Source organism: Larimichthys crocea, chromosome X (genome assembly GCF_000972845.2).
Source record: "Larimichthys crocea isolate SSNF chromosome X, L_crocea_2.0, whole genome shotgun sequence".
NCBI lineage: Eukaryota > Metazoa > Chordata > Actinopteri > Sciaenidae > Larimichthys > Larimichthys crocea.
This window is the reverse complement of record NC_040020.1, coordinates 39,217,881-39,244,799: the sequence shown is the minus strand read 5'-3', so window position 1 is coordinate 39,244,799 and position 26,919 is coordinate 39,217,881. Positions and strand designations below refer to the sequence as shown.

General features: G+C 45.2%; 1 protein-coding gene, 1 long non-coding RNA gene and 1 other non-coding gene across 12 annotated transcripts in view; 2 read left to right on the top strand and 1 right to left on the bottom strand.

The window, feature by feature from the left end:
* htt (huntingtin) overlaps positions 1 to 26,919 on the top strand; it is a 30,014-nt gene that overhangs the window by 685 nt on the left and 2,410 nt on the right. The window contains exons 2-67 of one of the 10 annotated variants that reach the window (XM_027282386.1): positions 1,684 to 1,767; positions 2,192 to 2,324; positions 2,808 to 2,867; positions 3,039 to 3,118; positions 3,288 to 3,426; positions 3,611 to 3,752; positions 3,944 to 4,122; positions 4,213 to 4,417; positions 4,770 to 4,817; positions 5,085 to 5,162; positions 5,278 to 5,681; positions 8,005 to 8,131; positions 8,222 to 8,340; positions 8,460 to 8,571; positions 8,864 to 9,001; positions 10,200 to 10,358; positions 10,444 to 10,541; positions 10,619 to 10,758; positions 10,873 to 10,936; positions 11,034 to 11,134; positions 11,241 to 11,387; positions 11,591 to 11,711; positions 11,819 to 11,964; positions 12,134 to 12,315; positions 12,446 to 12,669; positions 12,774 to 12,900; positions 12,986 to 13,110; positions 13,220 to 13,330; positions 13,449 to 13,526; positions 13,909 to 14,132; positions 14,248 to 14,326; positions 14,468 to 14,629; positions 14,716 to 14,771; positions 14,889 to 15,037; positions 15,208 to 15,344; positions 15,431 to 15,547; positions 15,663 to 15,785; positions 15,875 to 16,131; positions 16,271 to 16,413; positions 16,524 to 16,752; positions 17,210 to 17,351; positions 17,471 to 17,650; positions 17,816 to 17,992; positions 18,168 to 18,244; positions 18,544 to 18,679; positions 18,791 to 18,913; positions 19,027 to 19,234; positions 19,360 to 19,505; positions 19,640 to 19,817; positions 19,931 to 20,032; positions 20,131 to 20,315; positions 20,394 to 20,520; positions 20,643 to 20,746; positions 21,035 to 21,189; positions 21,279 to 21,418; positions 21,512 to 21,597; positions 21,694 to 21,824; positions 21,927 to 22,059; positions 22,215 to 22,370; positions 22,957 to 23,147; positions 23,639 to 23,753; positions 23,868 to 24,073; positions 24,232 to 24,236; positions 25,383 to 25,494; positions 25,715 to 25,877; positions 26,663 to 26,823. In XM_027282386.1, the coding sequence (XP_027138187.1) occupies positions 1,684 to 1,767; positions 2,192 to 2,324; positions 2,808 to 2,867; positions 3,039 to 3,118; positions 3,288 to 3,426; positions 3,611 to 3,752; positions 3,944 to 4,122; positions 4,213 to 4,417; positions 4,770 to 4,817; positions 5,085 to 5,162; positions 5,278 to 5,681; positions 8,005 to 8,131; positions 8,222 to 8,340; positions 8,460 to 8,571; positions 8,864 to 9,001; positions 10,200 to 10,358; positions 10,444 to 10,541; positions 10,619 to 10,758; positions 10,873 to 10,936; positions 11,034 to 11,134; positions 11,241 to 11,387; positions 11,591 to 11,711; positions 11,819 to 11,964; positions 12,134 to 12,315; positions 12,446 to 12,669; positions 12,774 to 12,900; positions 12,986 to 13,110; positions 13,220 to 13,330; positions 13,449 to 13,526; positions 13,909 to 14,132; positions 14,248 to 14,326; positions 14,468 to 14,629; positions 14,716 to 14,771; positions 14,889 to 15,037; positions 15,208 to 15,344; positions 15,431 to 15,547; positions 15,663 to 15,785; positions 15,875 to 16,131; positions 16,271 to 16,413; positions 16,524 to 16,752; positions 17,210 to 17,351; positions 17,471 to 17,650; positions 17,816 to 17,992; positions 18,168 to 18,244; positions 18,544 to 18,679; positions 18,791 to 18,913; positions 19,027 to 19,234; positions 19,360 to 19,505; positions 19,640 to 19,817; positions 19,931 to 20,032; positions 20,131 to 20,315; positions 20,394 to 20,520; positions 20,643 to 20,746; positions 21,035 to 21,189; positions 21,279 to 21,418; positions 21,512 to 21,597; positions 21,694 to 21,824; positions 21,927 to 22,059; positions 22,215 to 22,370; positions 22,957 to 23,147; positions 23,639 to 23,753; positions 23,868 to 24,073; positions 24,232 to 24,236; positions 25,383 to 25,494; positions 25,715 to 25,877; positions 26,663 to 26,823 (9,186 nt within the window). Of the gene's footprint in view, positions 1 to 1,683; positions 1,768 to 2,191; positions 2,325 to 2,807; positions 2,868 to 3,038; positions 3,119 to 3,287; positions 3,427 to 3,610; positions 3,753 to 3,943; positions 4,123 to 4,212; positions 4,418 to 4,769; positions 4,818 to 5,084; positions 5,163 to 5,277; positions 5,682 to 8,004; positions 8,132 to 8,221; positions 8,341 to 8,459; positions 8,572 to 8,863; positions 9,002 to 10,199; positions 10,359 to 10,443; positions 10,542 to 10,618; positions 10,759 to 10,872; positions 10,937 to 11,033; positions 11,135 to 11,240; positions 11,388 to 11,590; positions 11,712 to 11,818; positions 11,965 to 12,133; positions 12,316 to 12,445; positions 12,670 to 12,773; positions 12,901 to 12,985; positions 13,111 to 13,219; positions 13,331 to 13,448; positions 13,527 to 13,908; positions 14,133 to 14,247; positions 14,327 to 14,467; positions 14,630 to 14,715; positions 14,772 to 14,888; positions 15,038 to 15,207; positions 15,345 to 15,430; positions 15,548 to 15,662; positions 15,786 to 15,874; positions 16,132 to 16,270; positions 16,414 to 16,523; positions 16,753 to 17,209; positions 17,352 to 17,470; positions 17,651 to 17,815; positions 17,993 to 18,167; positions 18,245 to 18,543; positions 18,680 to 18,790; positions 18,914 to 19,026; positions 19,235 to 19,359; positions 19,506 to 19,639; positions 19,818 to 19,930; positions 20,033 to 20,130; positions 20,316 to 20,393; positions 20,521 to 20,642; positions 20,747 to 21,034; positions 21,190 to 21,278; positions 21,419 to 21,511; positions 21,598 to 21,693; positions 21,825 to 21,926; positions 22,060 to 22,214; positions 22,371 to 22,956; positions 23,148 to 23,638; positions 23,754 to 23,867; positions 24,082 to 24,231; positions 24,237 to 25,274; positions 25,495 to 25,714; positions 25,878 to 26,662; positions 26,824 to 26,919 lie in introns of all 10 variants that reach the window. The other 9 variants (XM_010734639.3, XM_019278161.2, XM_019278162.2 and 6 more) reach the window with 9 other exon arrangements.
* On the top strand, positions 13,598 to 13,727 carry LOC113746755 (small Cajal body-specific RNA 14). Its single transcript, XR_003463108.1, has one exon.
* LOC113746494 (uncharacterized) lies at positions 25,754 to 26,769 on the bottom strand. Its single transcript, XR_003462921.1, has 3 exons — positions 26,657 to 26,769; positions 26,132 to 26,225; positions 25,754 to 25,870 (listed from the first exon to the last, which is right to left on the bottom strand). It is a non-coding gene; the product is annotated as an uncharacterized LOC113746494 (long non-coding RNA).

The following is a 26,919-nucleotide window of genomic DNA, read 5'->3' as shown; positions in this document are numbered from 1 at the left end:
GCACCTGCTAAAGAGGCCAATTAAAAAGGTTGAGTGTCCATACGTTCATCTCAGCAGACCCGGTTTTGTTTGGAAAGTCAATAATGTCACATTTTGAGTAAAACATTGTGTGGTTAGTTGCACAGAAAGGTTAGACGTCATAACTGCTTGACCAGGTGCAGCAGTGTGGTCCATCAAATCCTGATCCAGGTATGAGGGCTGCATGCCTTGTTTCTGATGTGCACATTCTCAAGAAACACACGCCACACACCCTCGGTTATATCAATACCATTAAGCTTTATTTTTTTCATTTCTAAAAGTCAAGTTTTGTCAAGAGGTCCTCAAAAAATCTCTATTTCCACCTGTCGTCAGCGATACTCTCTCTATAACATATCACTTCTCCCAAGTTTCTACACATTATAGCCATTTTATTAAGATAACACACTGTTAGACAGGTCACACCGATGTCGTACACTATTAAACACGCTTTTATTATGTCACCCTCTAGTTAGTGTAATGATTGAAAGCAGTTACTCTGGGTTGGATTAAATGTTGCCACTCAGTAATTCGGTGAGGACTACGAGCAACTTGGAGGAAAGGCAGGTCTCTCCCATCATGTACTGAGCTCCTGGAAAGCTGCTATGGTGCCTGGCTCTGAAAGTGCAGCTGCTCTCCTCTGATACAATCGACTTGCTTATAGAAAGTCATGAGAAAAATGACTATACGGTTCACACAAGGTGTTGTGTAGCTTATGTAGCCAGAGAGAGCCTTGCTAACGTAAAACAGCAACTACAGTGAATTATCTGCACGTCAAGTATCGTTACATCGTTATGGTGAACACGCACAGTGCCAGCCGAAAGTCTGCACACACCTCCTCATTCAGTGTTTTTTATGTTTTCTATAGTATAGATTAACACTGAAGATATCAAAACTATTATTAGTTTAAAAAATGACTCATGGAATCATGTAGTAACAAAAAAGCGCAAAGAAAGATATTTTATATGTTTTAGATTCTTTGAAGTAGACACGTTTGCTTTGATGACAGCTTTGGACACTCTTGGCGTTCTGTCAGCTTCACGAGGTTGTCACCTGGAATCATTTTCATTCAACAGTCTTGAAAAATTCCCATATGTTGAGCATTTGGTGGCTGTTTTCTCTTCACTCTGCTGCTGAACTCATCCCAGACCATCTCAGGTGACTGTAGAGGTCATCTGTTGCAGCACTTCACTTACGTTCTGTGGAGCAGAGCACGGTTCATGCTGCTCTGTGACTGCTTTAATATATAGTATGCTGTATAATTAGATGCAAAGTAAATAGGTGTGAAATTGTAGTCTTGACACTTAGAAGCATTTGGAAATGACATTTCACTCTTTTAATCACAGAGCACTTAGAGTTGAATCCAGCTTAAAGGCACACCCGTGATTCTTTCATGCCCTCATGCGGATCTGTTCACTTGATGTTTTTCCAGTGATTGCTACAGAAGGACCAGTGCTGCAGTGTTTTATAGGGTGGCACTGACCCGAATATTCAATGTTCCATCCTTTGTGCTGTTTACAGTTAACATCAGATTTAATTAGGATCCTGTTTTTCTCTGAACACATCTGTTTTCTCCAGCCGCTCTCTCTGTGCCTCTGTCTTCCCTCGCCTTTTGCTGCTTCTTGCTTTCTGTCTCCTCTCATCCTCTCCATGTTTCCTCTTTCGCAGGAAAAAGGAACAGGCTACAACAAAGAAGGACAGAGTCACCCACTGCCTGACAATATGTGAAAACATTGTGGCTCAGTCTCTGAGGTAGGCCTTGCTAATGGAGTGTGATAACAATGACTTAAGATTAATATTTGCCACTTTGAGTTTGGTTGCAGTGAGACGACATTGACAGCTTCTGATTATGCATTTGTTATTCACTGCCTTTGATGGTGGGCAGCAGGTTTTTGTTGCCAAAAATGACTGAATATTTGCCATGTTTTGATAATATGTAATATCAGTGATGCATGTTTTTGCATTTATACTTGTCCCCAAACAAGTTTATGTCTTAGAAAGTCTCATCTCATTTATTCATCTTAGCTCCTCCAGAACTAATCTGTGTGTACGCACGAGGTTATGTGTGTGTGTGGACATTTACCTCTTTCACGTAGACAGATCAGATGGAAAGAATGTGTGTCGAGTTGAATATTTATGTGCGTAATGACATTTGCCTAATTTTTCCCCTCTATGGTCCTGGGAGCAGAACATCTCCAGAGTTTCAGAAACTGCTCGGCATCGCCATGGAGATGTTCCTGCTCTGCAGTGATGACAGCGAATCAGATGTCCGGATGGTAGCCGATGAGTGCCTGAACAAAATCATCAAAGTGAGCAGGACGTTAATTCTTCCAGCAAGGCTCTAACATTAGCCTTCACTTTTTCATCAGTAAAAGGACAATAAGTTGATCATCAGTTCATTTTTAGTTGACACAGAATAACTCGATTTGGGTTCACATGACGTGACCAGATGTGTTCTCACCTTATCAGTCAGAGGAGTGGTTGCACAGCATTTTGACTTTTCACAGCTGGAAAAAGACAGATTGACTTTATAACATAACACCAGCTCAAGATTCTTTAAGTGTTGCAGCAACAGTGCATAACATGCCTGCATAACAGCAGGACCTCCCAGAAGAAGAATGTGGCTGTACACCTGTTAGTTTCCTGCTATGACATGTCAAAATCTCTGCTGTGCAACCAATCCATTTGAAAACAATAAAATATCACATACATCAAACTATTATTTCTGTTGTTTAATTTTCAATCAGTTTTTATTGTTGACCCATGATGATTATTTTGACGTTTACCTTCAGGCGCTGATGGACTCCAACCTGCCTAGACTGCAGCTGGAGCTGTACAAAGAAATCAAAAAGGTAATGACGTGTCTGTGTTGTGACAGTAGAGTTTCTCGCAGATTGATGACGTTGTGATTGACGTTTCACGTAAAGTCTGAAAATGGAAACACTTGATGGATATAGTGTAATAGTATGATAGTAAAAATTGTAATATCAGCCTTTGTACTGAGTGTTTGTGTATCTCTGTAGAACGGTGCCTCTCGGAGTCTGAGGGCAGCTTTGTGGAGGTTTGCTGAGCTCGCCCACCTCATCAGACCGCAGAAATGCAGGTATACACACCAATGCCTAACAATGACATTATTTAAATTGCACTCCTTGGTGTTCATTGTAAATGTACTACCTAAAAATTAGTTAAACTTCAATTAATGTTTTTAAAGTGTTTCTTACTACTCTGTTCTGTTTGCATTCTTCTCCCTCCCTCCATCTCTTGCTGTCCAGACCCTACCTGGTCAACCTGTTGCCATGCCTCGCCAGAATCACCAAGCGGCAGGAGGAGACCGTGCAGGAGACTCTGGCTGCAGCAATGCCCAAGATCATGGCCGCCTTGGGTCACTTCGCCAATGATGGCGAGATCAAGGTATCTACACAAATCAGAGCGATTTAGAATGAGGAGTTGAAAAAACAACAACATTTGTAACAACAAGTTCAACAAAAAACTGACAAAGAAACTACTGCCAAGAAATAGTACACTGTAACTAGACATGACTTACATGAAGACGTGCATATCTGTAAATCCTGAAGTCCAACTGTTCTCATCCCAGGTGCTGCTGAAGTCATTTGTGGCCAACCTTAAGTCGAGCTCCCCCACCATCAGACGGACAGCAGCAAGCTCGGCCGTCAGCGTGTGCCAACACTCCAGACGCACCAGCTACTTCTACACCTGGCTCCTTAACGTGCTGTTAGGTAGGACACACACAGATTCACTCGCACATTCACACATACTGCTCTCACAGCATGCACCTTCTTACCATCCTAATTTTAAACTTATAGTTTAGCTTATTTCAGGTAACATTTGTGAGCTAGCATTGGTATCACACTGCTCTTAGCTATAGTACTCACAAACACACAAACCCTGACCTCCTGCCCCTTTCCAGGTCTGCTGGTTCCAGTGGATGAGGAGCACCCCAGTCACCTAATTCTGGGAGTGCTGTTAACCCTTCGCTATCTGATGCCTCTGCTGCAGCAGCAAGTCAACACCACCAGCCTCAAAGGAAGCTTTGGAGTCATGAGGAAAGAGGCTGATGTACAGCCGACACCTGAGCAACTACTACAGGTGGAGAGAAGAGAGTGATGGTTTGTGTTTGTGTTTTTGTTTATTAATCATAGAACCGCGGCTAAATTTTCTGTGTGTTTGTGACTGAAGGTGTACGAGTTGACCCTACACTACACGCAGCACTGGGATCACAATGTGGTCACAGCGGCTCTGGAGCTCTTGCAGCAGATGTTCAGGACTCCTCCACCGGAGCTTCTGCACATGCTCATCACAGCTGGCAGCATTCAACACGCCACCGTGTTTCGCCAGGACGCAGAGAGCCGCGCACGCTCCGGCAGCATCCTCGAGCTCATCGGTAAACGGATCAATCACGTAAAGCTCGTTATCCCTTTTGTACAGGGTAACATGGTCTCTACACTGTTTTACATAGTCACCTGGCATTTGGGACTCCAGTGTGTGTGCTTTAGGTAGCTTTTAACTCATTAACCTTTCCTGACAGACTTTGCTGGGTAATTAGTGGACCAAACTGTGTTGTTGCTCTGTTTTTTCAGTTTCTGCTTCAGTCTGTGTTTGTGGCCTTTTTCTTTGCTTGCTAACTCATTCTGTCATCTGTAAATAATCGTTCTGTTTCTTATGACTTTCTGAGCTTTTGCTGCTTTTCTCTTCCTCGCCACTTGTTTCTACTTCCTGTTTCCTGCCATTTGCAGCGGGGGGAGGGTCTTCCTGCAGCCCACTCCTTCTCAGGAAACAGAGAGGTGACTATATATCTCCTGTCCTCACCTCTACCCTCTTATTAATGTTTGAGTCAGGTTTGGGCAAGTAAACCTCCGACTGAGTCACATATGGTGGTTGATTATCTTCCAAATTCGTGATTTATTATTAATTATGCACAATATTTAGTCCCTTTTTTTTAAGTGCACTCTGTTGAAGGAGACTTTGCACAAGGTTTAAGTAACTTCCCCTCTCTTCAGTTAGTGTTTTTTTTGTTGATGTTATGTTGACATTAGACTGGTTGTTTCCAGGTAAAATGCTTTCTGGGGAGGAAGATGGGTTGGAGGATGACGCTGAGAGAACAGAGGTCACCACTGGTTCCTTCACAGGTGAGATGCACCCACCAGGAGGCAGACTGAAGTATTTTGCCAACTGTGTCTTACAAATATGATTCACTTTAAATACTAGATGGTAAAAAATATGCTTTGTACATCTTTCTTTCAGCATCAGTGGTTGGTGCAGATGGCTCCTCCGTGGCCCAGGTGGACATCATCACCGAGCAGCCACGCTCCTCCCAGCACACCCTGCAGCCCGGTGACTCTGTGGACCTCAGCGCCTCATCAGAGCAGGGCGGCGGTGGTGGCGGGACATCTGCATCAGACACTCCCGAGTCACCCAACGACAACGAGGAGGAAATGCTGAGTCGGAGCTCCAGCGGCGGGGCCAATATTACTCCAGAGACGGCTGACTACACCACGCCTGAGAACGCCACGCCGGAAGGAGGGCCCTTAGGAGAAGGCGGGACTCTGCTCAGCACGAACGATCGTTCACTTCCACCCAGCGACTCCTCCCAGACCACCACGGAGGGACCAGACTCAGCTGTCACCCCTTCAGACGTAGCAGAACTGGTCAGTGTAACTGTGAGCATGAGAGATTTTCTAGAATATGGCTTGAACACAGAGTGCTTTATTTCTGGTTGAAATACAGAGGACAGCGTACGTCCCTAGGCACTGAAAGACCTAATTACAGTGTAATGCTATAATTAACTGTGAACCCTGATGTCCCTAATGGCACAGTTCCCAGTTTATGAATGATGCTACACTTCATAGAATTAGGATTTGTAGAATGGACAACATTTTCATTTTACCCTGTTCCCCACATTTCTTTAAGAATTAAACAGCATCAGTGTTTTGATGTGCTTTAACCCACTGTTTCCAACTTTCCCAACATTAGGGCCCATGGAAACTTCACAGGAGGGTGCAAGCTCTTTTTGATTTGAACTGATATAAGAAAAACTAAAAAAGAAAAGTCTCAGAGGAAAAAAAAAGTCATTCCTTGTCTGTAGAAAGCTATGTTTAAATTTAAAGTTTAGATCATTATTGGAGATATAAACTTAAATGGTATGAGAGGCGGTATTCCCAAAGTCTTCATACTGTTAAATTGCCTTTGGTTGTTGCTGTTTAACAATGGCCAAGAGTCAGGGAGAAGGAAAGCCAACAAGAAAGCCTATTACATATGTAGGACTGTTGACACAGATAATTGTCTAAATCTCTATTCACAGGAAATAATCTGCTCAAAATTAATTTGGCACAAACCTGCTGCAGTTATTGCTTTCATCATTTGGGTTAATTGTAAAGATTACAAGATATGCATTGAATCTAATCTGAAATGTATAAAGAATATGTCACTTAGCCAGAAGGTGTCAGTTTACTCAATGATAGGAAAAAAAAAGGGCCCCTTAAGGGAAAAGGTTGGGAATGACTGTTTTACCTCATTACCTACATATTGTATATGCTTAAACTTACTGTGAAAAATCAACGTTTTGTGACAGGAGAGTACTTTGGATACGTTCCAACAGTCCATGCTGGGTATAATCTGAAATAGAAGTGATGATATTGATACCAGAACTTTAAACACGCACAACTCTCTAGTCTGAGAGAAGGACTTTGGTCTTGTTAAGGCGTTTTCCTACAGGTCCTGTGTACCATGTAGTCTAAAAGCTTTGGGAACTGGTCAGCAGTTATGGTTTAATAGATTCAATAAGTTTCACACACTCAGGATGCTGGCTGCAGGTCATGTGGTCCTGCTCCCCTCCAGAGCCATTTTGGTGTGTGATTGTCCATTCTAACAGTTCTACCTCTATGGTCTTGCCCCCCCTCTCCTCCATCCTTTTCCTCACTTCGTCGCAGTCACGCATTCCATTGCCACGGGTGATTGAGCCGCCCCCACCCTCGCCAACTTCCACCGAGGGTCCCGATGCCACAGACAGCGAGTGCACCGCTTCCTCTTCGTCTTCTACTTTCTCTTTCTCCTCCTCTTCCTCCTTCTATGCCACCTCTTCCTCTAGCACTAGTGACAAGGTCAGCCCATTGGACACTTTGAACAGCGTGGGGAGGGGCTTGCTTGTCTGGAAACTTTTGGCTTTCCTTCTTTTTTCTCCTTTCGTTCGCTTGTTCGTCACAAACCATGCACAGAATCTTCCCTGCTTTTTGCTACTTTCCCCCTCTTGTTGTCATTGACAATACATTTGAACCTATCCTCGTTTCCAGTGATTTTTATTTATTTTTTTCCCCTCAAAAACAACAACAACCCCAACACCCCTTGTTGATAACTTGGTAAAGAGTTCAAAGTCGAAGCATGAAGGACGTCTGTTCCTTCAGATTTGGTTCCCTCTACCTTTCAAGAGAATGCAACAGGCTTTTGTTCCAGCAAAGGCCAAACCTGCAGAAACCATTTCAATCTTGGATTAAGAGTAGCCTACCTCATACATCCTACAAGGAAAAACTAGTTCTCTGTAAAATATCGTGTGTGTACCTCATGTAGTTTATCTAGTAAAATGAATGCCTTCTGACTCGATCAAAGAGAAATTCATTTCAGAGTTCATAGTTTGGATCAAAAGCTTGCTCTTCCTCTGGACTGTGGCAACCACAACTGCAGAGTACTCAAGCTTGTGCTTTTTCCTGTGTGTAGTTGACTTGCTGTAAATTGCGTTGACCCAAGCATGATCCAGTAGTTTACAGAGGAATGTTTGTTTGACTTGCAGTTTTAGTCGTGGTTTGTTATGCCGTGTCTTTGTCCTAAATCCAGCAAATCTGAGTCGATAATGAATGAGTTGGAACTATCTAGGTATTCTTTGCATGTGGTTGCATTCCAGATTTGTTACGTTTGTTGTCCCTTGAAAGTAAGTTTAGTTCCCCTCTGGAGATTTTTCTTTCTGTGTCTGTGCATAAGGTGCTGGATGGCAGCGAGAGCCAGTACTCTGGGATGCAGATCGGAACACTACAGGATGAAGAAGATGAAGGTGCGGCGCCTTCCACCCAAGAAGAACCCCCAGAGCCTTTCCTGCAGTCAGCGCTGGGTATGTGTACAAAAATGTCCACACACACTTGGTTTGCACTGAAGACATTGATTATAAAGCTTTGATTATTTTTATTGTTTCTTTCTGCAGCTCTGAGCAAGCCACATCTGTTCGAAGGTCGAGGTCACAACCGGCAGGGTTCAGACAGCAGTGTGGACCGCTTAATAGGATTCAAGGATGAACCTGCTGAACCCGAACCTGACAACAAGGTAAAGACATGCTCACACACACACACACACAAAGAAAGTACACACACACACAAAAAGTACACACACAGTAAAGGAAACAGAATGTATCATGTGACTGTCTCTAACTTCCTGCTTCTTAGCCGTCACGGATAAAGGGTCCAATTGGACATTACACAGACCCAGGGGTGGAGCCGCTGGTGCACTGTGCACGGCTTCTTGCTGCTTCCTTCCTGCTGACAGGACAAAAGAACGGTGAGTGTTATCAGAACTGCTGTTATCCTATATCCTAATATATAAATATAGAAATAAAGAGGTACCAGTGACACTAGAGTAAGTTTTGAGATGTCAAGCAAACTGCCAATTTTATAATATAGTAGTTATGTTTATTGGTTAGTTTGATCTATGCATGACTATGATGAAAGCCTTAAATAAAGACTCTTTAATGATGAAGATTTAGAGATGCAACCCTAACTTGTTAGTCATTTTTGTTGGATAACACATGATTGTGTCTGTATGTCAATATTGTTATACTATTTCTTTCCAGGTCTGACCCCTGACAAAGAGGTGCGAGTCAGTGTGAAGGCTCTGGCGGTCAGCTGTATTGGGGCAGCAGCAGCACTGCATCCTGAGGCCTTCTTTAATTCTCTCTATCTGGAGCCGCTGGACGGCATTCCAGTAGCAGGTAGGGGCATAAAGAATTGAAGGCAATCCTGGTGAGATGATGTGTGACTGAATTGGTCAGTATATCACAGACTTGTCCAGTGTCCCTCCAGATCGTCGTCCAAGTTACTGTTGTTTATTAATCGTCCATCTTTTGCAATAATTTGCTATTATGTTTATATCTGAGTGGACAGGAGGTTGAGCGTGAGCGACCATTCTCAAACTTCATTTTACTTCTGTGACAGGTGGCCTATATTCCTTCATTATTTTTAAATACGTTGATAATGACATTTATATATCCTGCATGAAACATCACGGTAAGAGCGTACAGAGGAAAGTATCTCAGACGTGCGTTTTGTAGTCCAACTTCTGAACTTTGTAGTTTTACCACAGATCACGTCAATAACAGCCACTGCATAATAACGCAGCCTAGTGTAAGTGCAGTTAGATCCTTTTCCCCGCTGAGGTCAAGGAAAAGTCTATAGGAAGAATTGAACGAGCTTTTAGAGAAGTTAGAGGCCCTTCACACCCACGCAGGTGTTTCATCTTCAGGCTGATTGGACATCTGCTTGTGTTGAAGGTGGGCGGAGCTATGCTGAGATTCACGTGAGGTCAGTTGACAGTCTAATCAGGCAGTAAGTGAAAACACCTGTGTGGGCACACCATGGGTCTTTAAGAGCTCACAGTGTGACATTCATGTGGACGTGAGACATGTGATCTCAGTATTAAGAATTTGTTATGATACAATTTATATGTACAGACAATAAGCAGCTCTACTGAAGTTTAAAGCCAAGGGGCAGAGTGAGCAGAGCTGTCGAGTTATGGAAAGCTTCTCTGTTGATGCTTATTTTATCTTTATTGATATATCTGTCTGTCTTTTGTTTTGTGGTCCTTTACATTCACTTGAATTGGCAGTAGTTGTCACTGTGTACACAGTAAGCCTTTTCCAGAGCAAATATTTGTCATAGCAGGTCAAGGCACAGGTGACAAATAACTGATGAGCGCTCTGTACTTTTCAATTGTACTAATGAGCTGTGATCCAGCGAGATCCAGCTAAATTGTTAATTAATTTTATTTATACCTGTACTTTTCTTACTCATATAAAACTTCCTTCCATTAAAGACCGTGGGAGTAATGGGCAGTTCCAAAACGCGGTGATGACTAAGTGTGTGTCTTCAGCACAGTGTTTGACCCTGCTCTCTTCCTCTGTCCCCCTGCAGAGCAGCAGTATATCAGTGACTTGCTGGGTCTCATTGAACATGGGGACCCCCAGATCAGAGGGGCCACGGCCATCCTCTGTGGAGCCATCATACAGGCAGCGCTCACCAAAACCCGTTACAACATACACACCTGGCTGGCCAGTGTGCAGAGTGCAACAGGTTAGTGTGTACTTGCAGGTGTTTGTCTCAGTGTTGATATGTTGAAGCTCGGTTCTTTCTCACCAGTCTGTCCTGTTGCTTTCAGGTAACCCTCTGTCCCTGGTGGATTTGGTGCCTTTGCTCCAGAAAACTCTGAAAGACGAATCCTCCGTCACCTGCAAGATGGCTTGCTCTGCAGTGAGGGTAAGACTGATCTGTGCAAGTTTGCTGGTTTTCTGTCCTCCCTGTGTGTGAGCCTGACCTTTCTTTGTGTGTTCCAGCATTGCATCATGACCATATGCAGCAGCACCCTAAGTGAGCTCGGCCTGCAGTTGGTGATAGACTTGCTTGCTCTGAGGGACTGCTCCTATTGGCTTGTTCGTACTGAGCTTTTGGAGACCCTGGCTGAGATGGACTTCCGGTAGGATGAGTCTTCTTTTTTGTGTCTCGAAATCACTATATCCTACACATCAATAATGTCAGTTAAGGTTTACCAGTGATTGCCTGTTAAAGACATGAACTCTTTCCTCTCTAGGTTAGTTAATTTTCTGGAGAGGAAAACGGAGACTTTGCACAAAGGGGCTCATCACTACACTGGGGTAAGTTCTCCATTCTTGCCTTCCTCATAGTCTTGCCGTGGAAATGTGTCTTGCTGAGACCGTGGTTGCTAATTAAACAACAATCCTTTCCATCTAGCGACTGCGACTGCAGGAACGAGTCCTGAATGATGTGGTCATCCGTCTGTTGGGAGATGATGACCCCAGAGTCCGACATGTGGCAGCCTCTGCTGTCAGCAGGTACACACTCCTATCTAAGACATAAGAAATAAGGGTTAGAAAAAATACTCTCTGTTCAATGACCTCCAATCTTTCCGTTATGTCTCTGTGCCTCTCTCTCTACCAGACTGGTTTCCAGGTTGTTCTATGACTGTGACCAGGGTCAAGCAGACCCTGTAGTGGCTATTGCCCGGGACCAGAGTTCAGTCTATCTGCAGCTGCTCATGCATGAGACGCAACCCCCCTCCCAGTTCACAGTCAGCACAATCACAAGGTATGTGCACACTCCTTTGATCTCACATCTCACAGGCTCTCATTGCTATCCTATTGCTAAGAAATAATTCACTGGTCATGTGTTGAGAGTTTTGATGTTGGCTATTTTAGTTCTAAGCACTGGTACCAAAACAAAATTTTCCATGTGATCAGAACTGCCTTCAATGAGATTCAACAGGTCATGACAAATTTTCTGTCTGCCAGGACATACAGAGGCTTCAACTTGTCCAACGCTGTGCCTGATGTCACATTGGAGAACAATTTGTCCAGAGTGGTTACTGCCGTCTCACACGCTTTCACCTCCTCTACCTCCAGAGCCTTGACTGTGAGTTTTCGGACCTGCGTTAACGCTCCATCTATTTTTGTCTGCTGTTTAACAAGTTTCTCGTGTGTTTTGATTTTTATGATGTTGAAATTCTTTTTTTTATGCAGTTTGGCTGCTGCGAAGCCTTGTGCCTCCTGGCTTTAAATTTTCCAGTGTGCACTTGGAGCACAGGCTGGCACTGCGGCTACGTTAGCTCCAATAGCAGCTTTTCTTCCCGCTCTAGCCTCAACCGCAGCAGAGGCAGGGCCCTCAGGTTTGTGTACTCTCTATTCTTTTACCTGTACTTTCAGTGTTGTCCTACTAATGTAATCTAGTCACGTACCACACCACTCTTGCTCCCTTTTCTACACACACACACACACACACACACACACACACACACACACACACACACACACACCTGATTGTCTTCTGTTCTGCAGTGTGTCACAGCCCGGCAACACTCCAGCCTCTTCATCCACTTCATCTGCACCAGACACTGAGCGGAGGACTCTGACGGTGGGAATGGCCAACATGGTCCTCTCCTTACTCTCCTCCGCCTGGTTTCCACTGGATCTCTCTGCACACCAGGATGCACTTTTGCTTTCTGGCAATCTGCTTTCTGGTAGGTAACATGCACTGAAATTTGACCTGACCATGCCGTTCTTGTATTTGCAAACCAGACCACTCAAGCCATACTTTCACGCAAAGGCCGTAACCAGTTTAATTAACTGGTCTCGTAATCATGTCCTCAGCTGTGGCTCCTAAATGCATGAGGAACCCCTGGGCTGGAGAGGAAGAAGGCACCAGCGGCAGCACAAACACAGGTGGAGGTGCAAATAAGATGGAGGAACCCTGGGCAGGGCTGTCGGAGCGAACCCTGGTGGCCATGGTGGAGCAACTCTTTTCCCACCTACTGAAGGTCCTCAACATTTGTGCCCATGTGCTAGATGACACTCCACCTGGACCAGCGGTTAAGGTGAGATTATTTCTAAACTACATTTTACTGGCATTTATCTGCTCATGACCACAAGTTGTATCCAAACGAAGGTCATTGTATTGAGTTCAGTGTTTGTACTCTAGGCCACCCTTCCGTCCCTGAGCAACACCCCCTCCCTCAGTCCCATCCGGAGAAAAGGCAAAGAGAAGGACGCAGCTGAGCCCAGTGTTGCACCTATGAGCCCAAAGAAAGGCAATGAGGTTAACACAGGTATGTCCACACCTAATCTGAGGTAGTAAGTTTGATGTGTTTTTCTGTGTGTGATTTTTGTTTTTATTTTTGTTCTTTTGAGCAGGCAGGCCAGCAGACAGCGCAGGATCAGCAGCCATAAACAAATCTACCACCCTTGGCAACTTCTATCACCTGCCACCCTACCTCAAGCTCTACGATGTCCTCAAAGCTACGCACGCAAACTACAAGGTCAGAACATGCATCCTGTTTTTTTAAACTACTTCCTATCACAAGTGAAAAATGTCAAGTTTCAGTAGCCTGAATGGTAGTAGTTGGTGTTAATTGTGTCATCTCCTAGGTGACGTTGGACCTCCACAGTAGCCAAGAGAAGTTTGGGGGTTTCCTGCGTTCCACTCTAGATGTTCTGTCTCAGCTTCTGGAGATGGCCACACTACATGACATCAGCAAGGTAAAGATGAAGTTCTGAATGGATGCAAATAAAGTTTACATAAGCCGATATATGCCTATTCTTCACATCGACTGTCATTAATCAGTAGAATAAAATAATGTACTGTATTTTCTGTCAGTGTGTGGAGGAAATCTTGGGCTACCTCAAGTCCTGCTTCTCCAGAGAGCCAACCATGGCTACAGTTTGTGTACAACAGGTCAGTAATCTGTGTGTTTTGTGTATTTAAGTCTCTGATTGTTGGTTTTTGTGTTCTCAAATTTATTGTGTGTGGCGGTCTTTATGGTTCTGGCACTGAGCAGTGTGCTGCAACCGGTGCGACTCCACACAGAGTGAGGCTGGATCCTGCCGACAGGGACTGTAAAGGCATTGGTCTCCCTGTGCGATGGTTCCATACATTTTCATACGCTCACACTCACTGGACGGCATCTTACATAACACAGTATTTAACTGTCCATTGCAAAAAAATAAACAACAGTACAATTCTCTGAATATAATTTTGAGTGCATTAAAAACAGCCAGACAATATGACAGTTTTTTGAAAACTGTAGGTTATAACCTTAGGACCTATGTCTCCTTAGCTATTGAAGACCCTGTTCGGCACCAACCTGGCCTCCCAGTACGAGGGCGTCCTAAGTGGACCCAGCCGTTCCCAGAACAAGGCTCTCCGTCTCGGCTCGTCCAGCCTGCGGCCAGGCCTGTACCACTACTGCTTCATGGCGCCCTACACTCACTTCACTCAGGCTCTCGCTGATGCCAGTCTCCGTAACATGGTGCAGGCTGAACAGGAGCAGGACACTTCTGGGTGAGACACATAGACTAGACACGGGAGCAGACATATTTGTGTTCAAACATGCTTAAATACACACAACTGCATGTGGACATTATGTAAACCGTTTTCTTTTTTTTCTTACTTCTAGATGGTTTGATGTGATGCAAAAAGCTTCGAACCAGCTGAGGTCCAACATTGCAAATGCAACACGCCACAGAGGAGATAAGGTACCTTCTGTTATTCTACTTTCAAGTTAGAAATGTTGTAGTTTAAGACACCAAATGTTTTTCATAGACTGATTTCCACTGCTCATTTACTTGACTGCGGTGCTGCTGTTCTGAAAGCTGTGGCTTTGTGTCTGTCTCCAGAATGCCATCCACAACCACATCCGTCTGTTTGAGCCGCTGGTGATCAAAGCTTTGAAGCAGTACACCACCAGCACATCTGTGGCCCTGCAGAGACAAGTGCTGGACCTGCTTGCCCAGCTTGTGCAGCTCAGAGTCAACTACTGTCTGCTGGACTCCGATCAGGTTAAAGCAAAAACATGCATATGCTTTTTGCATGAGCTTATCTTTGCATGCGGAATTTAGCTCACTCTGGATTTTCTATCTCTCAGGTGTTCATAGGCTTTGTCCTCAAGCAGTTTGAGTACATTGAAGTGGGACAGTTCAGGTAAGTGACTCCCGTAAAAGAGCAATGTATTGTAGGATTTTTCAAAACTCTTACCTCCACTTAACTGTAGATTAGCTCCAGTGTTGTCCTAAAATAAGCTATTTCTTGTGCTTGCAGAGATTCAGAGGCCATCATTCCCAACATCTTTTTCTTCCTGGTGCTGCTGTCTTATGAGCGTTACCACTCCAAGCAGATAATCAGCATCCCCAAGATCATCCAGCTGTGCGACGGCATCATGGCGAGCGGCCGGAAAGCTGTCACACATGGTGAGAGGAACAAAGGCAAAACACTACATACAGATTCCTTTCCGTTCATTTCCTCACAGTACTAAATGTTACTTCATAATAACACAACCTCAAAAGCTCAGCCTTTTGTTTTCTGACGTGACAACGGATTTAGAGTCAAAGTAACAATTTTTCTCTCCTGTCATCCACAGCCATCCCGGCCCTGCAGCCAATAGTGCACGACCTGTTTGTGTTGAGGGGCTCAAATAAAGCAGATGCAGGCAAAGAGCTGGATACGCAGAAAGAAGTGGTGGTCTCCATGCTGCTCAGACTTGTGCAATACCATCAGGTATGCTCACAAATGAATTCAAACTCTGCAGACAAACCAGTCTTTTGTCCTGCCTGACCTTTTTTGCTGTTACATGTATGTTGTAGGTGTTGGAGATGTTCATCCTCGTACTGCAGCAGTGTCACAAAGAGAACGAGGACAAGTGGAAGAGATTGTCTAGACAGATTGCTGACGTCATACTTCCCATGATTGCCAAGCAGCAGGTAGGAAAATGCATGTGGTGATTAGTTATCATCTAAAAATTCAATCTGTTGTGCAGTAAGATCAAACATTTTGCCATGCACTGACAATAATCATTTGTGTGTTTTGTCCTCACAGATGCACCTGGACTCTCCTGAGGCACTGGGAGTGTTGAACACCCTGTTCGAGACTGTGGCACCCTCGTCTCTCAGACCCGTAGACATGCTGCTGAAGAGCATGTTCACTACACCGGTCACCATGGTGAGACATCTCACCTGATAGCTGAACATGCACAAATATCTGCACATCTGGTGTTTCCTATCCTCACCTTTTTTTGGTAACGTCTTTAGGCATCAGTAGCTACGGTCCAGCTGTGGGTGTCCGGTATCCTGGCAGTACTGAGGGTACTCGTTTCACAGTCCACTGAGGACATCGTCCTGTCCCGAGTCCACGAGCTCTCCCTCTCTCCTGATCTCCTCTCCTGCCACACAATCCGTCGCCTCCATCAGCACAGCCCCTCCCCAAACGAGCCACCCACTGATTTACTCGGTAATCAGGAAACTAATGGTGATGCACAAAAAGCCCTGCCCGAGGAAACCTTTGCCAGGTTAGTGTGTGTGTTTACTGTCTGTAGTTTTAGGATGCTTCCTATAAAGAACTGAGGGGTGTTTCTACTCAGTCCCATTTTCTTTTTGCTTTTTTTTTCTCTTCTCACGTTCACTTGAAGTTTGTCCTGCATCTTCCAGGTTCCTCCTGCAGCTGGTAGGAGTGTTGCTGGATGACATTTCCTCCAGACAGGTTAAGGTCGATATTACAGAGCAGCAGCACACCTTCTACTGCCAGCAGCTGGGCACACTGCTCATGTGTCTCATACATGTCTTCAAAAGTGGTAAGCTGATAATTTCAAGTCCTCTTCAATAATGTAAGAACAAGTGTGGCATGTTGAAAATGACGTATATTAAGCTTTACAGTGAAATTCAACTATTGCTCTTCTTCCAGGAATGTTTCGCAGGATCACAGCCGCAGCTAGCCGTCTCCTGAAGGGTGAGAGCGGAGGCGGACAGGCTGGCACCGAGGCCGGCCTGTTTTACCCCTTAGAAGGTCTGAACAGCATGGTGCAGTGCTTGATCACCACCCACCCCTCCCTGGTGCTGCTGTGGTGCCAGGTCCTTCTGATCATCAACTACACCAACTACTCCTGGTGGGCTGAGGTGCACCAGACACCCAGGTAAGAACAGAAAGTGTGACTCATGGATGTCAGGTTTATTTGTGTACTTTTTAATCTCATACACTCAGGTGGACAAGGAGAAACACTTTCAAACAGAGAAGAAACGTACGGTAATATGCCAAGTGAGCAGAATATCTGAAGAGTAATAAGAAAAAACAAAGTACTTGTGTTGCCTTTTGCTTTTACAATTTGAGATACTTAAAGTTCACAACCAGCAGAACAATGTCTTATTTAGTCTCCTCTTACATCGTTCCACTGCCTCAAATATAATCATTTGTCTACGTCTGAGACGTTCTGGATCTCACTGAAAATTAGCCTTTCCTCTTCTTAATTTAAAAGTTATAAAATTTTATTTGTAAGAACAGTTTGTAATGCAAAAAAAAAAGAAATCCAAAAACAAATCCCTGTGAGAACTTAAGCACAGCACTGAGTCAATCTGTTGCCATTCATCCGTCAGGAGACAGAGCCTCTCATGCACCAAGCTGCTGAGCCCTCACTCCTCAGGGGAAGGAGAAGAGGACAAGCCAGAGAGTCGGTTAGCCATGGTTAACAGAGAGATCGTACGCAGGGGAGCTCTCATCCTCTTCTGTGATTATGTGGTGAGACTAAAAATATTTTGTATTGTCCAACATTCTTCAACACTGCTGGAATCAATCATAAATGTAGTCATCACATGCTGTTATACAAAGAGTAATTTATATTTTTGTTTTGCCTTTAGTGTCAGAACCTCCATGACTCAGAGCATCTGACTTGGCTGATTGTCAACCATGTGCGCGACCTCATCAACCTTTCCCATGAGCCTCCAGTGCAGGATTTCATCAGCGCGGTGCACCGCAACTCAGCTGCCAGTGGCCTCTTCATCCAGGCCATCCAGTCTCGCTGTGACAACCTCACTACTGTGAGATCACATCCTTTTTAGCTGTCTCTCTCATCATCCCTTATTAAATTAAGTTATTCATCATGACTTAAAAATGTGCTTTATTTCTCCACTCCACCTCCAGTTCTCCTTCTGCCATCTGCCTTTTTTTTTTTATTACTGACTGGATTCTCTCCTCTTTTGCAGCCTACCATGTTGAAGAAGACTCTGCAGTGTTTGGAAGGCATCCACCTGAGTCAGTCCGGCTCCCTGCTGATGCTGTATGTGGACAAGCTGCTCAGTACGCCCTTCAGGGTTCTGGCTCGCATGGTGGACACACTGGCCTGTCGCAGAGTAGAGATGCTGCTGGCTGAGACACTGCAGGTACGGCTTGTGTACGGGTTCGCATTTTCTTGTCACGTGGGAAGTTGAACATGTGATAAATTCTATTCTAGCTTCATACAGGGGAGGGAGCTCTTAAAACTAAGATTGTTGTACTTGTGTGCAGTGTTTTCCTTTTTAAGTTGACTGTTTGTTATTCTGTTGTGTTCCCCTACAGAACAGTGTAGCTCAGCTACCTGTGGAGGAACTGGACCGGATCCAGGAATACCTTCAAATCAGTGGCCTGGCTCAGAGGTAACAATGCAACCGAGCTTAATAATCTTAGTGTTCTGACACATATCATTAAAGGCAACCGCACTGCTATGTGTGCAACCCAGTACACGCATGTTTTTGGTGGTTTTTGTTGCTTTTATAAAGCACTTCTATTCAAAATATATTGTGGTTACCAAATGTTGTATATCAGACAAGATAATTTGACGTCCTCTGCTCTCAGTAGGAAGGCCAAGGTGCCAAATATCTGCAGGGATTTAAGTTTTCCATCAGCAGGACATATTTGTTACATGTGTCATATCCTGTGTTCCTCCTCATCGCAGGCATCAGAGGTTCTACTCCCTGCTGGACAGGTTCAGAGCCACCGTTGCCGACACCAGCAGCCCCACACCTCCTGTGACGTCACACCCGTTGGATGGGGATCCACCACCTGCCCCTGAACTTGTCATAGCAGATAAGGTGAGGGATTAGAGATTTAGGGTGTGGTTCTGGTATTTCCTGCTGTTACATTGTAAGACGGTGAGGAAATTCAGAATTGGAGGTCAAATATTTTTTTTGTTATACTTTTAGGAGTGGTACGTGGCTCTTGTGAAGTCCCAGTGTTGTCTTCGTGGAGATGTTTCCCTGTTGGAGACGACAGAACTCCTCACCAAACTACCTCCCGCTGACCTCTTTAACATCATGAGCTGCAAGGTGACACACTGCAGTGCTCTGATATCAGACCTCAAGGATTACTATTCTTCAAAACATGAATTAAACTGGAATAAACTACATCTGAACCTGCATTTTTTTTTCTCCCCCCACAGGAGTTTAATCTAAGCCTGCTGTGTCCATGCCTGAGTATGGGTGTGCAGCGGTTGGCGCGGGGTCAGGGGTCGCTTTTGTTGGAGACGGCCTTGCAAGTGACCCTAGAGCAGCTCGCTGGGGTCACCGGGTCACTTCCTGCCCCTCACCAGTCCTTCCTGCCACCCTCCCAGCCACAGCCGTACTGGGACCAATTAGCTGTTGTGTATGGTGAGTGATAAAATACAGAAGTCAGAAAGGATTTAATCTTTAAGTATTTAAAATCTACAGAACGACTCCGCTTCATGTTCCGTGGATAAATGTATTGGAATATTTGGTTCCACTCTGTTTTTCAGGTGAGCCAGGTTTCTACCCGAGGGTTTTGTCACTCTGTAGAGCTCTGTCCCAGTACCTGCTGAGTGTGAGCCAGTTGCCGTCTTCACTACATATCCCCTCTGACAAGGAACACCTCATCACCACGTTCACCTGCACTGCCACTGAGGTAAAAACCACACGTTAAACGTGGAATGTAGTTTATTTGCTATCTGAATCCACAAGCTTCAGTCTCAAACACAAAATAGCGCTAACAGTGCTGTAACATTCCACTTCCACTCTTCTGTCTCTCTCTGCACCCAGGTGGTAGTATGGCGTCTCCTCCAGGACCACTTGCCCCTGAGTGTGGACCTGCAGTGGGCTTTATCCTGCCTCTGTCTGGCCCTGCAGCAACCCTGTGTCTGGAACAAACTGTCCACCCCACAGTACACCACACACACCTGCTCCCTCATCTACTGCCTACGCCTCATAATTGTTGCAGGTGAGGAGGCCACCAGGGCATCTTTGTCCATATCTCATGATTTAAATATGGTCACATGCCTAAAGTTTTAGGTTTCTGCATTTCAACGCTGGTCAAACCTTTTGTCTTCCCAGTGGCTGTGAGTCCTGGTGACCAGCTTCTTCATCCAGAGAAGAAAAAGACAAAGGCAGAGAGAGACGCTGAAGGAGACCAAGTGGACTCAGCACGTGCTGACCGTAAGCACTCATTTAGAGATGCTGTAAATCCGCTGATTGTTTTGACCTCCAGGTAAAGGCTTTAAGGAATGTATGATGACAAATCATCTGTGTTGCAGATATGTTCGAGTGGCAGGCATGTGAGATCATGGCGGAGCTGGTAGAAGGCATGCAGAGCGTCCTCGCGCTGGGTCACCATAGAAACAGTGCATTCCCCGCTTTCCTCACACCGACCTTGCGCAACATTGTCATCAGTCTGTCCCGACTGCCTCTGGTCAACAGCTACACCCGAGTACCTCCACTGGTCAGTGTGTGAATCATATTGTCCTTTGAGCTTTTATACATAAATGTGTTGGTCTCTAAAGAGTATGTGTGTGTTTAGGTTTGGAAACTGGGCTGGTCCCCTCAGCCAGGAGGAGAGTACGGCACGACACTGCCTGAGATCCCCGTGGACTTCCTGCAGGAAAAGGATGTCTTCAGAGAGTTCCTCTACCGCATCAACACACTGGGTACAGAAACACACACAGTGGGCTACATTTGGTTACCCATGATTCTCTGAATGCAACCGTTACACCAGATTTTTGTGACTGATCCATGTTGGATTTACATGATCTAAATATGTCACGTTTAGGCTGGAGCAGCAGGACTCAGTTTGAAGAGACCTGGGCCACTTTGCTGGGGGTGCTGGTCACCCAACCCATCACTATGGACCAGGAGGAAGAGACGCAGCAGGAGGTACACAAACACACACACACACACACACACACACACACACCACACGCTGCTACGACTGCAGAACTAATCACTCCTGTGCCTGCATAAGCCCTCGCACGGTTGCTTACTTTAATGAGACATGCAAGCATTTGTGTTCAGAGAATGAGTGCTAAATAAATGCACATGCTGTGTTTCTCACACACACCTCAGAAAACACATTGTAATAAGTTGTGGGAAACTGTTCCACAGCCTGTTCTTTGAATCTCTTTCCCATCTGTCGCAATGTTTTGTTTCTCCGTTTGTCTCTAGGAGGACTTGGAGCGGACCCAGTTGAATGTGTTAGCAGTGCAGGCCATCACCAGCCTGGTGCTGAGTGCCATGACCCTGCCCACTGCTGGCAACCCTGCAGTCAGCTGTCTGGAACAGCAGCCCCGCAACAAGAGCCTCAAAGCCCTGGAAACACGGTAGCTATGCACCCATTTTGTGTTTATGCTGTAGCAGTGTCCAGAAGAATCATGTAACAATATTTACATTATGTCGGATGCATAACCAGGTTTGGAAGGAAACTGGCAGTGATCAGGGGAGAGGTGGAGAGAGAGATCCAGGCTCTTGTGTCAAAGAGAGACAATGTCCATACACACCACCCGTACCATGCCTGGGACCCTGTCCCCTCGCTGTCTGCAGCCTCTGCTGGTAATGCGTAATCCACTTTCAAAGTGTCTCCATCTACCCACAACTGCTGCACTTACACCCACCACTCTGATTTTGTGTTTTATTTTACTTCAGCAGGCACACTGATCAGCCACGAGAAGCTGCTGCTTCAGATCAACACAGAGAGGGAGATGGGCAACATGGACTACAAATTAGGACAGGTAAAATATGGTTTAGCAATCTGTTGTTGTTAAGTTTTTAATGTTAAAAGGTTTTCTTTAGCAGAAAGTTAAATGTGTACCACCCCCTTTCTCCAGGTCTCCATCCACTCTGTGTGGCTAGGTAACAACATCACCCCACTAAGAGAGGAAGAGTGGGGTGAAGATGAAGAGGATGAAGCAGACACGCCAGCCCCCACCTCCCCACCTGTATCTCCCATCAACTCTAGGTCAGACAAATAAATGCAGCCGTGCACGCGAACACATTCACACATCAGCATGAATGCATTAAGACAAGAATTCACAATGGGACTGTCTGTCTGTGCTTTCAGGAAGCATCGTGCAGGTGTGGACATTCATTCGTGCTCCCAGTTCCTCCTGGAGCTCTACAGCCAGTGGCTCATCCCTGGATCCCCAAGTAACAGGAGGACCCCAACCATACTCATCAGTGAAGTGGTCCGATCGGTAAGCCATGTTGCACACACGGTTATTATTAACGTCAGTAAAGGATAACGTACTGTTCTTTGCAGAATAACTTGCACTAAAACAGTTTAAGCTAAAACTCCAGTTTTCCACATCCTTCTCCACTGTCGCCCCACTCCTCTTGTCGTTCTCTATAGCTGCTGGCAGTGTCGGACCTGTTCACAGAGAGGAATCAGTTTGACATGATGTTCTCCACCCTGATGGAACTGCAGAAGCTCCACCCGCCAGAGGATGAGATCCTCAATCAATACCTGGTGCCTGCCATCTGCAAGGCTGCTGCCGTACTGGGCATGGTGCGTTTGGCCGTGTGTGGGTGGAAGGATGTGTTTGTGATTGGTTGTTGTAGTAGTGTATCATTAAAGCAACATTGTGTATAAATTGGTATTGTTTTCTAGTGCCCCCAGTTTCAGATTGTTGTGTAACAACACACACTAATATTACTTATTACTAGTCCAACAGCAAGAAGGCCAGCTTTGGCGTCTGTATTTCAGCCTTTTATTTCACACGTCTTTGACATTATGTCTATATTAGCTGTTGGGTCCAGTCACCACACCCCAGGCCTGGAAACCACCTCTTCCTGGTGGTCCAAAACACATGTGATCCAAACACTAACACTCCCTTTGGTGCTCTGAGTTCACAGTTGAGGCAGCCCGGCCAATAACATTAGCTAATAGCAGCAGATTACTGTCCATCAGAAAACACTGACAGAGATGAGCCAGAGCACCTGGAGGACATCAGAAAGAAAACATTTCCTCCCATGAAATGCAATCCAGTTTCACCAAAATAAGTGGAATAGTTGATGTATGATTTAAAACCTTTTATTTTGACCTCTATTCTGATGTTCTACAGTGTATGAGAACTTTGAATGTATATTTCTAGGACAAAGCAATAGCGGAACCTGTGTGCCGCCTGTTGGAGACGACCCTGCGCAGCACCCACCTGCCCAGCCGCATGGGGGCTCTGCATGGAGTGCTGTATGTGTTGGAGTGTGATCTGCTGGATGACACAGCCAAACAGCTCATCCCCACTGTCTCCGAGTACCTGCTGTCTAACCTCCGGGCTATCGCTCAGTGAGTATCGGCCTCATTCTCTTTCTCCAAAACAATCGCACAGACACTGACCTCATTTCATCATCTGATGAGCTGAACCGATGATGAAAGAGCCTCAGGGAGGGAGCCCAGACGCTGCCATATTTCTGTCTCAAAGTTAGAGGTGGGGGAGGCAGCAGCCACATGCAGAATTATATTAATGAAACAAGTTTCATGGGGAATGAAAAGAAGGCAGAGGGGCTTCTTAAAGACACATACACATCCCAAGTGGTGGAGAGAGTCAGGGATCATTATACCTGGTGTGACATCACATCAACAGGACAACAGGCTGTGACAAAATGTCTTGCAACACAGCAACTCAGATTTTTAAAGTCATGTAGTGTGGTTTCAGTAAGGTGACAGGACAAAGTGTGCAGTGCTAGACTTGCCCACTAGGTGCTGCTCTTCACATTTCAAAGACACATGGCAACCTTTCCATTTTATTGCCCGTCTCTTGCCTTTGCATCCTGCAGCTGCGTGAACCTGCATAACCAGCAGCATGTGTTGGTAATGTGCGCTGTGGCTTTCTACATGATGGAGAACTACCCTCTGGATGTAGGAGCGGAGTTTATGGCTGGAATTATACAGGTAAACACTGTAAATGTGACGTAACAACTCATAACTTGGCATTAAGTCACTTGAACTACATGTATTCACATTATATTTGGCTTTGATGTGCCGCCTCTGTCTCTGTGTTTTTAGTTATGTGGTGTGATGGTGTCAGCCAGCGAGGACTCCACTCCCTCCGTCATCTATCACTGCGTGCTGCGAGGTCTGGAGCGCCTCCTGCTGTCGGAGCAGTTGTCCCGTGTGGACGGAGAAGCGCTGGTCAAACTCAGCGTGGACAGAGTTAACATGCCGTCGCCACACAGAGCCATGGCTGCCCTGGGCCTCATGCTCACCTGCATGTACACCGGTAAGAAAGAAACTTAAAATCCACCACACGTGCAGTGTAACATCCTGGCTAAATCACCAGCATGTTTTCTACTGGGACTGGTGCTTGAAACTCTGACTGCAGACTCACCACGGGATTGGGAACTGAGCTAGCTGGCTAACTCACCTGCATGTACACTAAATGGGAGTTGGGTGTCCTCATGCTTCAAGCTAATGCTGCGCTGACATTAATGAGGCTTGTTAGTGCTACAGTAAGGTCGTGTCCCATTTTGTTCCTGTGCCCTAACCTCTTTCCTCCCTAATGGGTCAAATGTAGTGCTATCTCTGCTGTGAAGTGACCCCTCCACCTCTCTCACACAACTATTTGCCTTCACTGTCATTAAACCACTAAAAATAAAGATGTAGCCAGCAGTGATGTAGGATAGGATCTGCTGTGTTAGGTGGTGTCCGATTCCTCACCGCTTACCTCATAGCTGAGGGAGTTAAGGGGTGAGAACTGGGACAGTCTTAATGACATTAGGTAGTAATACTTTGACACTACTGAATCTTATGCCTGATGCATGCAGCTTACTAATGTACTTAAAGTATTCTTACACCTAAAGGGTAATACTTAAATACAAAACTGTGTCTTTACACTGCCAGTAACAAACCATGAAGCACAACACTTTCATTTATTTTTTTAAAGCTCTTGCATACCCTTCAATGCTTGCTTCCTGCATGTGATTATATATATATATTATATGCATACCTCTGATATACCCTACCTCTAACCCCTACGTTGGCCCCTACTAACTCCCTTAGCTCCTAGCTCTTAGCATGTTGTCGTCCATATGGTTACTGGCAAACACTTCTTGCCAAGAGCTAGCCAGCAACGTCTCTGAGTAAACCCATAAATGCAAACTTTCTGCATACCTCCCCTTTATGTGCAGTACAGCAAAGCAAGCTGAAGCACATTGAGGTCACAGGAGAGGATAATCTAGAATGTAATGTACCCAGGAAACTTTAATACGTTAAGCACCAGTCACGTACAGAAAACCTACTTAAGAATGTGAATTGACCCATGGTAGCTCCCAGAATTTCACCAATTTTTTTTTTTTTAGTTTGCGGTCAACAAAATTCTGATCTGAATCTTGTGATATCAGTGTCCCTACTCCCACTCTAACCTCTCCCCCACTGGTTCAACCGGTGCCACCCCCCCCTCTCTCGTCCTCTCAGCGGTGCTTGCGTCGGGTTCAGACGTGACAGGGGTTAGAGGTCAGGTTGACTCTGGCTCTGCCGTAGCAGAGGCGGTGGGCGTCACGGCGGGTCATGTTGGTTTCTCCTCAGGCAAGGAGAAAGCCAGCCCTGCCAGTCGCCCTGCCCACTCTGACCCTCAGGCCCCAGACAGCGAGTCCATCATTGTTGCCATGGAGAGGGTCTCTGTGCTCTTCGACAGGTACACACACACTTGCACACCCTCCATTACACGAGATTTTTAGTTTTATTGATTTACAGAAACATACACTTAACTCTTGAATTCTCAGCTCTCTCCCTTCATCTTTGACCTCTGGGTTCGTAGTGTCCAAAATAATTTGGTGTCGACTTTTTGCCAAACAGTAGTAGCACTTGTGTGGTTTCCTATCATCATTTGCCCTTCTGGGGTTTCTTGTTTGCAGGATCCGTAAAGGTTTACCCAGTGAGGCTCGGGTGGTGTCCAGGATTCTGCCGCAGTTTCTGGACGACTTCTTCCCGCCACAGGACGTCATGAACAAGGTCATTGGAGAGTTCCTGTCCAATCAGCAACCGTACCCACAATTCATGGCCACTGTCGTCTACAAGGTCAGAGAACCACTTTTATTGCATTTCATGTCAATCAAATGAGATCAAAAGCTACTGTGCACCAGGCTCACAAGGCAAAATTGGATTTGATTTAAATTTAATTTATTATTTTTGTATTGGCAAATCAAATAATTTGACCACAGAAGTGCTGCGATGCTCAAGTTTGTTTTTGTTCCTTTGCTGGTAGTTTGCTTCTCGCAGGGAGCATTAGAATTTCAATGAGGTCAAGTCTCAGTCAAGTTGTTACTTGGTACCTTCGGTTTGACCACCCCAGCCAGACAATAAGTTGTCAAGGCAACATCAAGCTGGAGCACAGGCGGTGGGTTTGTTTGTATCCAGGGATGTAAACTAAAGAATAAATGAGATCAGTGTCACAATATGACGCAGGATGATGGCAGTCATGCTAAATCAAACAAATTATTGTAGTGTCCAAATTCAGCAAAGTTTAAAGATTTTATTCTAATGAGAATCTGCAACTGTGTGCTGCACTACCAGCCTTCGTACTGATTTACAAACCACATTTGGGTGGTTACTTAAAATTTGACATTTTCCAGAAGAGCAGCCTTGTTGTTCTTATTTGAAAATTTAAATCAAAGACCAGAGTGTGAGTGAGTCAGGGAAGGAGAGCACTTGTGAGTCATCTGCTGTACAACACACCTGAAATTAATGTCTGGAAAAATCTAATTTGCATGGATGTTTTTTTTAGTTTCTTTTTAAGTAATTGTCACTTTGAGTCTGATTTGTCTCCTTTTTCTGCCCCCCGCCAACTCTGCATCTACCTCCAGGTTTTCCAGACGCTTCACGCCACAGGCCAGTCTTCTATGGTGCGAGACTGGGTGCTGCTGTCCTTATCCAACTTCACCCAGAGGACCCCAGTGGCCATGGCCATGTGGAGCCTCTCCTGTTTCTTTGTCTCTGCTTCCACCTCGCAGTGGATCTCAGCCCTGTATCCTTACATGCTAACAGTCAAAGGACAGTGAATGGGTTGTATTTATACTGTATGTGCTGATGTACAGCAAAGTGTGAATGTACAGCTTATCAG